General features: G+C 45.4%; 1 protein-coding gene across 4 annotated transcripts in view; it reads right to left on the bottom strand.

The window, feature by feature from the left end:
• Positions 1-18,246, bottom strand: part of LOC124290254 (protein C12orf4-like) — a 30,348-nt gene that overhangs the window by 3,874 nt on the left and 8,228 nt on the right. For all 4 annotated transcript variants that reach the window (XM_046726969.1, XM_046726965.1, XM_046726968.1 and 1 more), the window contains exons 6-12: positions 17,948-18,072; positions 12,173-12,273; positions 7,791-7,875; positions 6,919-7,040; positions 5,741-5,919; positions 4,831-5,064; positions 573-698 (exon numbers count right to left, since the gene is read on the bottom strand). In XM_046726969.1, coding sequence (XP_046582925.1) covers positions 573-698; positions 4,831-5,064; positions 5,741-5,919; positions 6,919-7,040; positions 7,791-7,875; positions 12,173-12,273; positions 17,948-18,072 — 972 coding nt within the window. The remainder of the gene's footprint in view (positions 1-572; positions 699-4,830; positions 5,065-5,740; positions 5,920-6,918; positions 7,041-7,790; positions 7,876-12,172; positions 12,274-17,947; positions 18,073-18,246) is intronic.

The raw sequence follows: 18,246 nt of genomic DNA, 5'->3' as shown, positions 1-18,246 counted from the left end.
CTCCCTGTACATCACCTCCCTGTACATCACCACCCTGTACATCACCACCCTGTACATCACCTCCCAGTACATCACTTCCCTGTACATCACCTCCCAGTACATCACCTCCCTGTACATCACCACCCTGTACATCACCACCCAGTTCACCACCACCTAGTACATCACCACCAAGAACATCACCAGCCAGCACATCACCACCCAGTACATCACCACCCTGTACATCACCACCCAGTACATCACCACCCAGTACATCACCACCCAGAACATCACCTCCCTGTACATCACCACCCTGTACATCACCACCCTGTACATCACCACCCTGTACATCACCACCCTGTACATCACCACCTAGTACATCACCACCCAGTACATCACCACCCAGTACATCACCACCCAGTACATCAAGTACATCACCACCCAGTACATCACCACCCAGTACATCACCACCCAGTTCATCACCATCCAGTACATCACCTCCCTGTACGTCACCACCCCGGTACATCACCACCCTGTAAGTCGTCACCACCAAGTACATCACCACCCAGTTCATCACCATCCAGTACATCACCTACCTGGGGGACCAGGAACTGGATTGTGCGGGACTGCTGACTGCTGTAGGTGGCCATCTCAATCATGAATCCCTTGACACACTTGAACAGCAGCTCTGCCCGCTTCATGCACCATGGTATAGTCATCTCCTGTAGATGACAAGGCACAGATGTGTGGAGGCCGACACAGGACATGTGAGTGAGTACTTTTATAGCAGTTCTTTGACCAGTATTTCAGTTGTATCATTCAGAAGGACGAATGCATGAATCGAAGCAGGTCTTGGGTGACTGCCTGTTTGGTGAAAGGGCTGATGGACCAATGATCATAATCGGCACAATTCTGGGATTCAAACACAACATCACAGCATCTTGGTACAACACAGTGAATAGTGGCACAGTTGATAAATGTTCATAAAACAGTCAAGGGGAGGTAATTTGAAATTTGCAGTATTCATTATTTTTTGTAACCTTATTATGCAGACATCACCATGTGGTTTGTGATGTTTTGTTTGAGTCCATCGCAGAGCTGTGTGTGCTGGGGGTAAGGATGGAACTACTGATCCAACTATCAACTCCACACAGATGTTTCTGGCCCAGCAACAATACAGATGCACTCAAAAAGTGTAGCTCTCAAAATACTGAGCACATCATACTTAAAGTGAAACTAAAAATGAGTTCTTGAAAAGGACATTTTTGGCCCTGTCTATTTGTTTAAAAGAGTAAAACTTTGCAATGAAGTGACAAATGTTCGTTTTCCTTGCTGCTGCATATTGAAAGAATCTCTGTCCAATGGCAGATACGTTCATGTGCAGAATAAAGAGAATGAGGTGAGGTGAGGTGAAATTGGGTTTAATGTTGTGCTTGAGAATATTTCGCTCATATGATGACGTGCATGCGTGTCTATGTGCGCCTGCTTGTACTAGCCGGTTTTATAGTGCTAGCCCACTGAGATACCATGAAGCTGTGAAGCATGAATACCCCACTCAGACACATTACACTGACTCCGAGCCGACCAGTCCTTATTGTACCCATTAATGCCGAGCGCCAGGCAGGGACCAACAAGTACCATATTTTAACATCTTTTGGTATGAACGGTTGGGGATCGAACCCGCGACCTTCCGCTCTCTGGGCGGACGCTCTAACCACTACACCACGGAGGCGGTCATATTGAGAATGAGGGTAAATATGGCTTTCAGCAACAGGGGACACCTGGAATAGACTACAATCATTGCACCCTTGTAGAGAACTGATCCCTGGCTTTGGCCTGACATGTAAGCGACCGTAATTTATGGCTAGAGGGGGGTGATGATGATTTTTATGGAGAATCATGTACAATGTGAATGACCCCCCTAAAATTGATGTACAAAATAAGTGACCCCTCTGCATGTCATGTACAAAATCAGATATATCATCAGTGTGTACCAGTGAGGGTGTTATGTACAAAATCAGATATATCATGGGCAAGGAGGAACAGTATAGTGAGAGTGTGGAGGAGACATCACACCTTACATATATCATGGGCAAGGAGGAACAGTATAGTGAGGGTGTGGAGGAGACCTCACACCTTACATATATCATGGGCAAGGAGGAACAGTATAGTGAGGGTGTGGAGGAGACCTCACACCTTACATATATCATGGGCAAGGAGGAACAGTATAGTGAGGGGTGTGGAGGAGACATCACACCTTACTCATGGGCAAGGAGGAACAGTATAGTGAGGGTGTGGAGGGACATCACACCTTACATATATCATGGGCAAGGAGGAACAGTATAGTGAGGGTGTGGAGGAGACATCACACCTTACATATATCATATAGGAGGAACAGTATAGTGGGGGTGTGGAGGAGACATCACACCTTACATATATCATGGGCAGGAGGAACAGTGGGGGTGTGGAGGAGACATCACACCTTACATATATCAGTGAGGGTGTGGAGGAGACATCACACCTTACATATATCATATAGGAGGAACAGTATAGTGGGGGTGTGGGACATCACACCTTACATATAAGGAGGAACAGACATAGTGATAGTGGGGTGTGGAGGAGACATCACACCTTACATATATCATGGGCAAGGAGGAACAGTATAGTGAGGGGTGTGGAGGAGACATACACCTTACATATATCATGGGCAAGGAGGAACAGTATAGTGAGGGTGTGGAGGAGACATCACACCTTACATATATCATGGGCAAGGAGGAACAGTATAGTGGGGGTGTGGAGGAGACATCACACCTTACATATATCATGGGCAAGGAGGAACAGTATAGTGGGGGTGTGGAGGAGACATCACACCTTACATATATCATGGGCAAGGAGGAACAGTATAGTGGGGGTGTGGAGGAGACATCACACCTTACATATATCATGGGCAAGGAGGAACAGTATAGTGAGGGTGTGGAGGAGACATCACACCTTACATATATCATGGGCAAGGAGGAACAGTATAGTGAGGGTGTGGAGGAGACATCACACCTTACATATATCATGGGCAAGGAGGAACAGTATAGTGAGGGTGTGGAGGAGACATCACACCTTACATATATCATGGGCAAGGAGGAACAGTATAGTGAGGGTGTGGAGGAGACATCACACCTTACATATATCATGGGCAAGGAGGAACAGTATAGTGAGGGTGTGGAAGAGACATCACACCTTACATATATCATGGGCAAGGAGGAACAGTATAGTGAGGGTGTGGAGGAGACATCACACCTTACATATATCATGGGCAAGGAGGAACAGTATAGTGAGGGGTGTGGAGGAGACCTCACACCTTACATATATCATGGGCAAGGAGGAACAGTATAGTGAGGGTGTGGAGGAGACCTCACACCTTACATATATCATGGGCAAGGAGGAACAGTATAGTGAGGGTGTGGAGGAGACCTCACACCTTACATATATCATGGGCAAGGAGGAACAGTATAGTGGGGGTGTGGAGGAGACATCACACCTTACATATATCATGGGCAAGGAGGAACAGTATAGTGGGGGTGTGGAGGAGACATCACACCTTACATATATCATGGGCAAGGAGGAACAGTATAGTGAGGGTGTGGAGGAGACATCACACCTTACATATATCATGGGCAAGGAGGAACAGTATAGTGAGGGTGTGGAGGAGACATCACACCTTACATATATCATGGGCAAGGAGGAACAGTATAGTGAGGGTGTGGAGGAGACATCACACCTTACATATATCATGGGCAAGGAGGAACAGTATAGTGAGGGGTGTGGAAGGAGACATCACACCTTACATATATCATGGGCAAGGAGGAACAGTATAGTGAGGGTGTGGAGGAGACATCACACCTTACATATATCATGGGCAAGGAGGAACAGTATAGTGAGGGTGTGGAGGAGACCTCACACCTTACATATATCATGGGCAAGGAGGAACAGTATAGTGAGGGTGTGGAGGAGACCTCACACCTTACATATATCATGGGCAAGGAGGAACAGTATAGTGAGGGTGTGGAGGAGACCTCACACCTTACATATATCATGGGCAAGGAGGAACAGTATAGTGAGGGTGTGGAGGAGACCTCACACCTTACATATATCATGGGCAAGGAGGAACAGTATAGTGAGGGTGTGGAGGAGACCTCACACCTTACATATATCATGGGCAAGGAGGAACAGTATGGTGAGGGTGTGGAGGAGACCTCACACCTTACATATATCATGGGCAAGGAGGAACAGTATGGTGAGGGTGTGGAGGAGACCTCACACCTTACATATATCATGGGCAAGGAGGAACAGTATAGTGAGGGTGTGGAGGAGACATCACACCTTACATATATCATGGGCAAGGAGGAACAGTATAGTGAGGGTGTGGAGGAGACCTCACACCTTACATATATCATGGGCAAGGAGGAACAGTATAGTGAGGGTGTGGAGGAGACCTCACACCTTACATATATCATGGGCAAGGAGGAACAGTATAGTGAGGGTGTGGAGGAGACATCACACCTTACATATATCATGGGCAAGGAGGAACAGTATAGTGAGGGTGTGGAGGAGACATCACACCTTACATATATCATGGACTAGGTGGAGCAGTATAGTGGGGGTGTGGAGGAGACCTCACACCTTACATATATCATGGACTAGGTGGAGCAGTATAGTGGGGGTGTGGAGGAGACCTCACACCTTACATATATCATGGACTAGGTGGAGCAGTATAGTGGGGGTGTGGAGGAGACATCACACCTTACATATATCATGGACTAGGTGGAGCAGTATAGTGAGGGCGTTGTGCAGACAACTCACCTCAGACATCTCATGGGCAAGTAGGAGTGGTATAGTGAGGGTGTCGATGTTGTGGCGGAAGCACAGTTTGATGATGTTCCTGATGCTGAGGATGACGGGGTGCCGAGATGTTATATCGGTGGAGCGTACACTATCATCACACACAAGGTGAAACGCTGTGTGAACTTCAGACAGGTTGGAATGCTTAGTGATGTACACATCCCCCATCTGCAGCTTATTGCCCAGCATCTTGTCCTGAACAAACAATACAAACAGGGTCAGTGTCCACGGCAGCATCAATCTGTAACATGGCTTTACAGGGCACACATGATTTCACTGATCAATCTATTACATCAACACAAGGTCTCGCTGATTGGTCTTTTCCCAAATTAAGTAAACACATTATCAACTGATTCAGTCACAAATAAGAAAATGATTATACACACATGCAGGTGTTAAGATCTTACCTGGCCATCACTAGTGCCCCTCCATGCAGGTGTGAAATGTCTTACCTGGCATTGTGTGAATGTCTTACCTGGCCATTAATAGAGCCCCTCCATGCAGGTTTGAATGTTTTACCTGGCCTTCACTAGTGCCCCTCCATGCAGATGTGAATGTCTTACCTGGCCTTCACTAGAGCACCTGCATTCAGGTGTGAATGTCTTACCTGGCCTTCACTAGAGCACCTGCATTCAGGTGTGACTGTCTTACCTGGCCTTCACTAGAGCACCTGCATTCAGGTGTGACTGTCTTACCTGGCCTTCACTAGAGCACCTGCATGCAGGTGTGACTGTCTTACCTGGCCTTCACTAGAGCACCTGCATGCAGGTGTGAATGTCTTACCTGGCCTGCACTAGAGCACCTGCATGCAGATGTGAATGTTTTACCTGGCCTTCACTAGAGCACCTGCATGCAGGTGTGAATGTCTTACCTGGCCTTCACTAGAGCTGCTGCCTGTACTTTTAATGCTGATCTTGTCTACCTCTTCCGCAGCTCTCCGCATGACACGGATGTCATTGCACTTTGTCACTTCCTGTTCAATGAGAAGCATCTGATGGTCCATGTCTGAGAAATGGAAGTCTGTTGACTGTTCACATACTCGAGCAAAATCTGCAGTTGGACAGAAACACATTTATGACATCCTTTTAATATCTTGACGCTTGGTAACATACGCTTAATGGTAAGTTAAATATCATAAACATCAACATTATTCATGAACGATACTGAACTCATCTCACTCACTTATTAAAACATAATTCCCTATATGAATTCATATGCGATGAAAAATATAGTGAGCAAGTGAGTTCAGTTTTACACAGCTTTTAGCAATATTTCAGCAATATTCCAGCAATATTCCAGCAGCATCACGGCAGGGGACACCAGAAATGGGCTTCACAATTGTACACATGTAGGGAATCAAACCCGGGTCTTCGGCATGACAAGTTAACGCTTTAATCACTAGGCTACCCAACCGTTTCTGAAAAAATATAGCTTTTAGCCAATTCCTTAATTATAATATCTTAATATCATAACAGCAAAAAGATTGTCTCAAATGCACAAACAGAAAATTCTATGCAATAACAGAATGGCAAATGTGAATATCTATCTATACACTGAAACCCAGGTGATCTGTGAAGGGAGTGACCCAAACAGCTTACCAGATGAACCAAATATATAAAAAGAACATTAAAAATGCATGATAGGTAAGCTGATTGTGTATTTTGAAGGGATATTTGACTGGCTAGCAATATGTCGACACAGTGTTACATCCTTTCGATTTTCCACCCACATGAATTATTAACTGATAGATGACAACCCCAGACCACCTTGTGCCCAGGTTGTCCCAGGTTGTCTCTGACAAAGAGGCATCAGTCTGGCCTGCTCATTCCCTGTCCACACTGGAGCACATGTGGTATGTTGTTGGGGAGACAGTGTACACCCAGCACCCTCCAGTAGGCGATCAATACCAAGGGCAACCATTCCCATGTTTATCAAAAGAAAGCCATCAGGTTGATTGGAGGAGATTGGCCATGTGTCTAGAGTTATCTCCCTTCCCCAGTCACATACCAGTACACATACAGTTTCAGCCCTACTTGTCAAGTGTGTTACCTCTCTTGATCCCGGTGAAGGAGTTGAGCCTGTTGTCCACTAGAAGGATAATGGCGCACAGGGAATCGGAGTACAGGGACATGGCTGTCTGCAGCCGCTGTGGCTCTGGGATCATCACACCGCTGAATATAGATATGGAGGTAGTGTAGACAAGGTGACAGGAGGGGTGTGTACAGACAGAGTGTGTGTACAGACAGGGTGTGTGTACAGACAGGGGTGGGTATAGACAGGGGATGGGTATAGACAGGGTGTGTGTATAGACAGGGTGTGTGTATAGACAGGGGTGGGTATAGACAGGGGTGGGTATAGACAGATGGGGTGGGTATAGACAGGGGTGGGTATAGACAGATGGGGTGGGTATATACAGGGGTGGGTATAAACAGGGGTGGGTATAGGAAGGGGGTGACTATAGACAGGGTGTGTGTACAGACAGGGGTGTGTATAGACAGGGAAATGGATATAGACAGGGGGGTGGGTATAGACAGGGGTGGGTATAGACAGATGGGATGGGTATAGACAGATGGGGTGGGTACAGATAGGGGGTGGGTACAGGTAGAGGGAGGGTATAGACAGATGGGGTGGGTATAGACAGGGTGTGAGTACAGAAAGGGGGTTAGTATAGACAGGGGTGGGTATAGACAGGGGATGGGTATAGACAGGGGGTATATACGGGAGGTGGGTATAGACAGGGGTGGGTCTACTGCCCCTTGTTTTGAGAGGGTTAGTTGTGTTCGGGTGAGCTGTTTAGAGAGCCTAAAAAGTGTTCCAGGCATTTTCTACTCCATGGTTGTAAAAACGAAAGAAATTCCATAACTTGAGATGGGATAAGTTCTAAAAATATATACTAATTATTATCATGATAAAGTTGTTACCCAATTGTGTGTGGTCTGTGCCTGCAAAGGTCAAGGACATCCGTGCAGAGCAGACGTAGATTATGGGTGGTTTTCATCTGGGCCCCTGAAAAAAGATTGGTTTCAACTCTTCTGGATATAGCTTTCTACCACAGTTGAATTATGAAAAATCAACTGGACACTATGATGCATAAATATACCCAATTTGTAATTACCATTATATTTTTTTCTTTAAGCAATATTCTAGCAATATCTTAGGGGGACACAAGAAATGCGATTCACTTGTCATCACCCATTTTGTTCTGGGGATGGTCGTGTCATCAATTTTGCACACATGCACTAGGGGGTTTCAGCAATTTTGTACATATGTTTAATATTAACAAATTATGCTTAAAAAATATGGGAAGGGGAGGGGGGGGGCTTCCATTGAGTTTGTACATGACATGCAGGGGGATCACTTACTTTGTACATAAATTTTTGTTGTTTTTTTTGCTTTTGTTTTTGGTGTGTGTGTGTGTGTGTGTGTGTGTGTGTATGTGTGTGGGTGTGTTTGTCTCTCACATTGTCCATGCTTCTCCATTAAAATCCTTACCATAAATTATGAATGGTCCCTTAGGGGTGTTGAGGGAGGAAATGCTCAATGATATCCTGACTGTCAGCATATGAGGGAGGAAATGCTCAATGATATTCTGACTGTCAGCACATCAGGGAGGAAATGCTCAATGATATCCTGACTGTCAGCATATGAGGGAGGAAATACTCAATGATATCCTGACTGTCAGCATATGAGGGAGGAAATGCTCAATGATATCCTGACTGTCAGCATATGAGAGAGGAAATGCTCAATGATATCCTGACTGTCAGCATATGAGAGAGGAAATGCTCAATGATATCCTGACTGTCAGCATATGAGAGAGGAAATACTCAATGATATCCTGACTGTCAGCATATGAGGGAGGAAATCCTCAATGATATCCTGACTGTCAGCATATGAGGGAGGAAATGCTCAATGATATCCTGACTGTCAGCACATCAGGGAGGAAATCCTCAATGATATCCTGACTGTCAGCATATGAGGGAGGAAATGCTCAATGATATCCTGACTGTCAGCACATCAGGGAGGAAATGCTCAATGATATCCTGACTGTCAGCATATGAGGGAGGAAATGCTCAATGATATCCTGACTGTCAGCATATGAGAGAGGAAATACTCAATGATATCCTGACTGTCAGCATATGAGGGAGGAAATGCTCAATGATATCCTGACTGTCAGCATATGAGGGAGGAAATGCTCAATGATATCCTGACTGTCAGCATATGAGGGAGGAAATACTCAATGATATCCTGACTGTCAGCATATGAGGGGGAGGAAATGCTCAATGATATCCTGACTGTCAGCATATGAGGGAGGAAATCCTCAATGATATCCTGACTGTCATATGACTGGAGCATATGAGCATATGAGGAGGAAATACTCAATGATATCCTGACAGTCAGCATATGAGGGAGGAAATCCTCAATGATATCCTGACTGTCAGCATATGAGGGAGGAAATGCTCAATGATATCCTGACTGTCAGCACATCAGGGAGGAAATGCTCAATGATATCCTGACTGTCAGCACATCAGGGAGGAAATGCTCAATGATATCCTGACTGTCAGCACATGAGGGAGGAAATGCTCAATGATATCCTGACTGTCAGCATATGAGGGAGGAAATGCTCAATGATATCCTGACTGTCAGCATATGAGGGAGGAAATACTCAATGATATCCTGACTGTCAGCACATCAGGGAGGAAATGCTCAATGATATCCTGACTGTCAGCATATGAGGGAGGAAATACTCAATGATATCCTGACTGTCAGCATATGAGGGAGGAAATACTCAATGATATCCTGACTGTCAGCATATGAGGGAGGAAATGCTCAATGATATCCTGACTGTCAGCATATGAGGGAGGAAATGCTCAATGATATCCTGACTGTCAGCATATGAGGGAGGAAATGCTCAATGATATCCTGACTGTCAGCATATGAGAGAGGAAATGCTCAATGATATCCTGACTGTCAGCATATGAGGGAGGAAATGCTCAATGATATCCTGACTGTCAGCATATGAGGGAGGAAATGCTCAATGATATCCTGACTGTCAGCATATGAGGGAGGAAATCCTCAATGATATCCTGACTGTCAGCATATGAGGGAGGAAATGCTCAATGATATCCTGACTGTCAGCACATCAGGGAGGAAATGCTCAATGATATCCTGACTGTCAGCATATGAGGGAGGAAATGCTCAATGATATCCTGACTGTCAGCATATGAGAGAGGAAATGCTCAATGATATCCTGACTGTCAGCATATGAGGGAGGAAATGCTCAATGATATCCTGACTGTCAGCACATCAGGAGGAAATGCTCAATGATATCCTGACTGTCAGCATATGAGAGAGGAAATGCTCAATGATATCCTGACTGTCAGCATATGAGAGAGGAAATGCTCAATGATATCCTGACTGAAATGCTCAATGATATATGACTGTCAGCATATGAGGGAGGAAATGCTCAATGATATCCTGACTGTCAGCATATGAGGGAGGAAATACTCAATGATATCCTGACTGTCAGCATATGAGGGAGGAAATGCTCAATGATATCCTGACTGTCAGCATATGAGGGAGGAAATGCTCAATGATATCCTGACTGTCAGCACATCAGGGAGGAAATGCTCAATGATATCCTGACTGTCAGCACATCAGGGAGGAAATGCTCAATGATATCCTGACTGTCAGCACATCAGGGAGGAAATGCTCAATGATATCCTGACTGTCAGCATATGAGGGAGGAAATACTCAATGATATCCTGACTGTCAGCATATGAGGGAGGAAATGCTCAATGATATCCTGACTGTCAGCATATGAGAGAGGAAATGCTCAATGATATCCTGACTGTCAGCATATGAGAGAGGAAATACTCAATGATATCCTGACTGTCAGCATATGAGGGAGGAAATGCTCAATGATATCCTGACTGTCAGCATATGAGGGAGGAAATCATCCTGACTGTCAGCATATGAGGAGGAAATGCTCAATGATATCCTGACTGTCAGCATATGAGGGAGGAAATGCTCAATGATATCCTGACCTGACTGTCAGCATGAGGGAATGCTCAATGATATCCTGATGCATATGAGGGAGGAAATGCTCAATGATATCCTGACTGTCAGCATATGAGGGAGGAAATGCTCAATGATATCCTGACTGTCAGCATATGAGGGAGGAAATGCTCAATGATATCCTGACTGTCAGCATATGAGAGGAGGAATATGCTCAATGATATCCTGACTGTCAGCACATCAGGGAGGAAATGCTCAATGATATCCTGACTGTCAGCATATGAGGGAGGAAATACTCAATGATATCCTGACTGTCAGTCAGCACATGAGAGAGGAAATCCTCAATGATATCCTGACTGTCAGCATATGAGGGAGGAAATGCTCAATGATATCCTGACTGTCAGCATATGAGGGAGGAAATCCTCAATGATATCCTGACTGTCAGCATATGAGGGAGGAAATGCTCAATGATATCCTGACTGTCAGCATATGAGGGAGGAAATGCTCAATGATATCCTGACTGTCAGCACATGAGGGAGGAAATGCTCAATGATATCCTGACTGTCAGCATATGAGGGAGGAAATCCTCAATGATATCCTGACTGTCAGCACATGAGGGAGGAAATCCTCAATGATATCCTGACTGTCAGCATATGAGGGAGGAAATGCTCAATGATATCCTGACTGTCAGCATATGAGGGAGGAAATGCTCAATGATATCCTGACTGTCAGCACATCAGGGAGGAAATCCTCAATGATATCCTGACTGTCAGCATATGAGGGAGGAAATGCTCAATGATATCCTGACTGTCAGCATATGAGAGAGGAAATGCTCAATGATATCCTGACTGTCAGCATATGAGAGAGGAAATGCTCAATGATATCCTGACTGTCAGCATATGAGAGAGGAAATGCTCAATGATATCCTGACTGTCAGCATATGAGGGAGGAAATCCTCAATGATATCCTGACTGTCAGCACATGAGAGAGGAAATGCTCAATGATGCCAGTTGTTCATATTTACAATGTGCTTAACTCTTCAGTAGAAATACGTTGATCACAAACCACAGAAAGTAAGATGTGCTAACCTGGGTCTTTGTACTCTGCTGGTTGAATGCCTGTCTCATTAGCTGATTTGTCAGTTTTGTAATAACAAAAGTCCAGTCATAATGTGCAATGTGACATGATTGAAGCAAATGTTGATCATATATATGTGGACTTTTTGAATACCTGAAATATTTCTCAAAATGTTTTAAAGAACACTGAAAGCAGATGTACAGGGACAGACCGAGATGGATGGTGAAGGACTCCTCAAGCCTGGTAGACGGCGCCTGTCTCTCCTCCTCCTCTGCTGCAGGCAACGCTGTTGACATGTTCCTCAGTCTCTGTCTGCAATGAGGACAAGCGAACGATCATATGATATACAGTTCCTCAATCTCTGTCGTTAAACAAGGCAAACAGACAATTACATGACATATAGTTCCTCAAACTCTGTTTGTAATCACTGCAATAAAACTATTAATATGACATACAGTTTCTAAGTCTCTGCCTGCATCAAGCAAACAACTGTATGACATGTCCCTTCCCAGTTTTGTCGGGAAACAGCGCCACCCGTCTCCCAGCTCCTCACTCTCTCCGTATATCAAGCCCGACACTTAGATTTGCTGGGAAATCCAAAAGTGCCTTGAGAGGAGGTTCGGAGGGCTGACCTCATGAGTCAGGATAAGTATAAAATATCAATTTTACTCAGAAAATTACATATTTTTCCTTATCCTGACTCATGCTATTTTGCTTGTAAATCCCACGGATTTGGTGGTGGGTCAGGCCACTTCTGGATTCCAAGCTTGGTGATTTACGTCCTGCATACCCCCCTATGGGAACTTCATGGTAGCACTGTTAATTTACTGCTAGGTTCTGCTGCCTCTGACCTTGCTTCCAGCTTTCTCTGATCGGGGAACCACAACTTGGCAACTTTTGGTCCTTTCTTCTGTTAACATTATGTGTGGATTTGAGCAACTCCAACCCTTGATGCTTGCATCAAGTGGAGAAGCGACCCTTCATATGTACGAGTACGTCCTTATAAGTACAGGGTCTATCACTCATGCTGGTCTGTCCGTATGTATCATCAGATAAGCATTTTTTAGAATGCTGGTCCAGTGGAGTATGGCGTTTATGACTGCTTTCATCTCTAGCATGTTGATATGCAGACTTTTCTCCTGTAACGTCCATTTCCCAGCTGACACTTCATTGTCGAGGTGCGCTCCCCATCCCTGAAGAGATGTGTCCACGTAGAGATAAGTATTGCACTCCGGCTCTGCTAAGTAGGTCCCTCCGCAAACATTTGATCTCAGAGTCCACCATAGTAGATATGGTTTTAGTCTGTCCGGAAGTCCGAAGGGGTCCGGATCGTCCAGATGGGCATTCACGAAGACCTGGAGTGGGCGTAGGTATAGTCTCCCTCTGCGGGTCATGTCCTGCGCTGACGTGAGGAGACCCAAAAGGCTTTGCCAATCTCGTAGTGGCCACGGAGAGAGTGGAGCTTGAGATACCATGTGTTGTATCTTCAGCCAACGGTCCTCTGGTACTGTTATGCGGTTTTCTGTTGTGATGAGCCGAATTCCTAGGAAGTGCTGGTCCTGTGTAGGCTCTAGTTCCGACTTGAGGAGATTCACCAGCCACCCTAGTCGAGTGAGAAGCCTGATGGTGAAGTCCAGCTGTAGTCTGCGCACTGCGTAGACCTCGATGATGTAGATATGTGATCATGGGCTTTGTCACTCGTGTAAACAACCAGGGGACCGATGATATTCCAAATGGAAGGACTTTCCATTGGTAATGTCGTCCGTCCAGAAGGAATCTTAGGTATTTCCTTGATTCTGGATGTATAGGGATGTGCAGGTATGCGTCCTGTAGATCTCTGCTGGCCATATGGTCCGACGGACGAACGAGATGTAGTAGTTGAGGCAGATGAATCATTCTGAATTTTGCCGGTCTGCGTAAATAATCTCTGTTGAATTTCCTCATGTTGTATATAAGTTGGAACTTTTCTTTGGAGTTTTTCTTTGGTACAAGGAAAACTGGGGAGTAGAACCCTGGTGAGATCTGGTCCTGATCACTTCTATAGCGTCCTTCTCTAGTAGAGATGTGACAGCTTCGCGCAGCCTCTCTATCCGATGGGCCGCGATGTTGAAGCCCTGAGGTCTGTCCGTCAATGGAGGGGCTGCTTGTAGTTGTATTTGATATCCTGCGCGCAGCATGTTGGGTACAAATTGGTCCTGAAGAATTCCCCAGTTCTCCCAGTAGCTTTGTAGACGTCCACCCACTTCGGAAGGTTGTACAGGAACGGCTCGGGGTGGAAGACTCCAGTCGTTCCAAACCCGGCCTTCATCGTCTAGAGCCTCTGGCACCTCTGGGTGCCCTTCCTCGTCTGGATCGTCCTCTATAGGTCCCGGATGAGCGACGAAAAGAGTCCTTTCCTCCTCTGGAGGTCCCATATTTCTTTTCTCTTGCTCTTTGGATGCCTGCAAATTTAGATTTGCCGGAGTAGCGTTGGGACGTCTGCCTGATGACACTGGCTAGGGTATCAATAGACTTTATTATCATCACCTCCCTGGATTCCTTCGTGACTTCCTTGGCAACCTCGTCAATCTCTCCCGCGAAGACCGATGTTGTAGACCACGGCGCTCTATAAAGTGTCTTAGTAAAGCGTTCGCTCCAGATGCATGAAGACAAAAGTCCCTGTCTTCTGGCTAGCGTCAATGCTGCTGATATGGATGCCAAATGCTCCGACATAAACTGGTGGTCCTTTTTCTGCGTTAGTAAGGCAGAATAAATCATCCGGTCCTCCGCCGAAGTTGAGTTCCTGAGCTGGTAAGTCCGAAGAAGGTCCGCCTGGTCATAGTGTCTATCTGTGCCAGCTTTTTGTCATCAATCTTATAAGATTTGGTCCGGGAGTTGTTGATGATTTTATAGTTCTCATCTATCTCTGGTGCCTTCATGAAGGGGTCCATATTATGTAGTGAGAACTTCTTTGCATTGAACTGCGGAATACTTGGGGCCTGGAATTTTGTTGCCTTCCTGAAGGCTGCATCAAGGTCCTCAGGTACGTCCGAGACAGGGTCAATTGGTAGGGTGATGGTGTCCGTGAGTGCTTCATTCTCCTCCTTAGAGGGTGAAGCCAGATCCAGTCCATTAGCCATCCAATACTTGATCTCTGAATCGGAAAATATGATTCCGCCATCGTCCTCTGTATCATGTCCAGTTGAATATCATCGCTGAAAGTCCTCCGTGCATGGAGATCTGCATGGAGACCTTCGTGGAGACCTGCGTCGAGATGTTGACGTTCTAGATGACCTTCCCGAAGACCTGCGCGCAGGTGAGTGATTCTGATGAGGGTCAGAGTCCTGAGATGCCTCTCTGCACCTTCTCGGAGGTGTAAGTTTCCTTCTCTGCATTGTAGATTCCCTGCGTGAAGGTCCTTCATAATTCTCATCCTCAGATGACTATCTATTTAGGTCCGGTGAACGTTCATTCCTCCTTTGTGCAGGTTCGTTCGAGTCGTGCAGAGCAGGTCTATCCTTAGTCCGAGTGCTAGTTCCTCTAGCAGACATCACAGGCGCACAACCAGTGTGGGGTCCTTCATGCAGCAATGGTCCCTCACGCAGGTTGATGACTTGAGCATGAGAGCCACCTGGCTGTCCATCATGCAAGGTCCTTTCCTGCGCGAACCGTTTCTCCATCAGGTCCATCATCTGTTGGGAGAATTGCTGCATAAAGGTCCCGGGGTTGAACGACTGCGACGACTGTTGTAGTGACGAAGCATCTGAGAGGGTAGCGATATGGTCCAAGGATCGCTGTACCTCATGGGTCCGTGATGTCTGCGTTAAGGGTATCTCGGACTGCGTAGATAAGGTAGCTGACGTTACCATAGCTGAGGCTTTCAACTTCTTTTTAGGCAATACTTCTGGGATGAGGATAGGAGGTTCGTCGTATATGCCTATTTCATCAATCGGGACGATCTCAGTAGAAAAGGTCCTGGTAATTTGTGATGAACCCCCAGAAGACTTCGATGAAGGCTTAACTGCAGAGGGCTTCTTCTGAGATGAAGATGGCCTCTTCTTCTTAGTATGCACTGAGGAGTTGTCCGAAGTAGACGATCTCTTCCTCAATGTAATGGAGGTCTCTATCCCATGACCATCTTCCGATGACGCCTCCGGAAGATCACTAGAAGGAAGCATCTCGTCTGACAGCAACAACCGGTTCCTTAAAGACTCAGCCGGTTAAGCCATGACTTGCAACAGCCGTCTGGATCTATCCTTAGCACGTCTAAGCAGAGAAAATTGATAATTATTAAAATCAAAATCTGATAAATGCTGACAAATATTACAGCGAGAGCTGGAAGTACATGTTGTTGTGCAACTTGGGCATTATAAGTGCGGGTCTGCAGCAGAGAACCTAAACCTGCAACGAAAACAGGTTTTCATGAAATGTAAACAAACTGAACAATCACGTAAAAACGTGAATAAACGTAAATTTCAAGGCATATTGTAGAAGGATACTCCCTGAAACCTTATACAGGTAATTTAGAGGGTAATATCTAAGTTAGAAAAGGATATAGTGCCGTATAGGAGACCCAGGTGCTCTCCCAACCGTCCACTAGGGCGAAGAAGGAGAGAGTGAGGAGCTGGGAGACGGTGGCCCCGTTTCCCGCCAAAACTGGGAAGGGACATAACTTTTGGTGAGTAGTGATTTTACGTCTGCTTTTTTGAAGGGAGCTTCAAAAAGGGGATTCAAGTGTTCCACTAACGTTCGCAAGGAGAACAAGACAAGCAAAATAGCATGAGTCAGGATAAGGAAAAATAATATTTATCAGGGCCCCATTGCACAAAGCGATCTCAGCGCTACGACTATCATAAGTCTATGTTAAAGTATGGTAATCATGATCATCTTGACACTGAGATAGGCTTATGGAACAGGGCCCAGAACAACTTAGATCTAGATCGAGATTCTGCAAACTTTGCCCAGTTCTTGAGGAATCACGTGACATCTTCCACTGTATCATAACCACACAGCATATATCTGTCTGTCAACTTGGAGAGTACATAGAGAAATAGATATCACTAATATTTTTTTGTACTTGGACATTGTGTGTTTTCGGACGGGTGGATGAAAATGTAATTCTTATGATAAGTTAGATATATAGGCAGACATCTATGAGCGGTAGCTTGTATAAGGACGAGAGTTATCCCCCAACCGTCTGATAGGGCAAAAATGGAGAGAGTGATACATAGCCAGTGATCACTTGGGAGGCTGGCGCGGGAAGGAGAGCTATTTTTAGACTGTCCATTAGGGAACAATAGGTTAACATTCTGAAACCTTCATAGTGTCGTCATGACCCTACAAATTATGTGAAGGTCACCATAATTGACTGGGCCCTGGGCCTGCCCTAGATGAAGCTTGGTGTCAAATATGAAGAAAATCCACTGAATATGTTTTGCGATATCTTGCTGACTATCTTAACAAGCAATTTAACATGCTGAAATCTTCAAAGTGTCTCTGTGACCTTGAAACTTAAGTGAAGGTCACCAAAATCGACTGGGCCCTGCGCCATCCCTGGATGAAGCTTGGTGTCAAATATGAAGAAACTCCAGTGAATGGTTCTTGAGATACCTCGCTGACAAGCATAACATGTAGTTTAATATGCTGAAATCTTCAAAGTGTCTCTGTGACCTTGAAAATTAAGTGCAGGTCACCAAAATTGACTGGGCCCTGCGCCTTCCCTGGATAAAGCTTGGTATTGAATATGAAGAAAATCCAGTGAACGGTTCTTGAGATAGCTTAACATGCAGGTAAAACGTGAAAGTCCCCTTGTGACCTTGAAATGAAGGTCAAGGTCACCAAACCTGATTTGGACCTTTCTTATAGTGTGATGAACCCAGGTACCAAATATGAAAAGAATCTAGTGAACGGTTCTTAAAATATTCCAATTACGTACATACGGACATACGTACGGATGGAGCCTAATACTATATAAGACGATATTAAGACGAGTGGAAGATGGACTCACTGGTAGGCGGGAGCACCATTGTTGGAGGTTGAGTCTTCGTGTACCTTCATCACCCAGTCCCGATACTCGCGCTTCTGTGTCTCGTGGACGTTACTCAGCTCACTCATCCACTTGCTGTTGATCAACTGAAACAATCATTTACTGGCATATTGAAGGGGGAATAATAAACAGTGACACTTCTACTGAACACTGGAGCATAAACAGACTGTAAGTATCATTCTTAATAACTTCACTCTCAACTGATTCTGTACAGAAAAATTGTATACAGTTAGTGATCTACAAAAAGATTGGGATTGTGA

The sequence above is a fragment of the Haliotis rubra genome, unplaced genomic scaffold (genome assembly GCF_003918875.1).
Source record: "Haliotis rubra isolate DU_JTF1 unplaced genomic scaffold, ASM391887v1 Scf46, whole genome shotgun sequence".
In the NCBI taxonomy this organism is placed as follows: domain Eukaryota; kingdom Metazoa; phylum Mollusca; class Gastropoda; order Lepetellida; family Haliotidae; genus Haliotis; species Haliotis rubra.
Note: the sequence above shows the minus strand (reverse complement) of the source record. Positions and strands in the feature narration are given on the sequence as shown.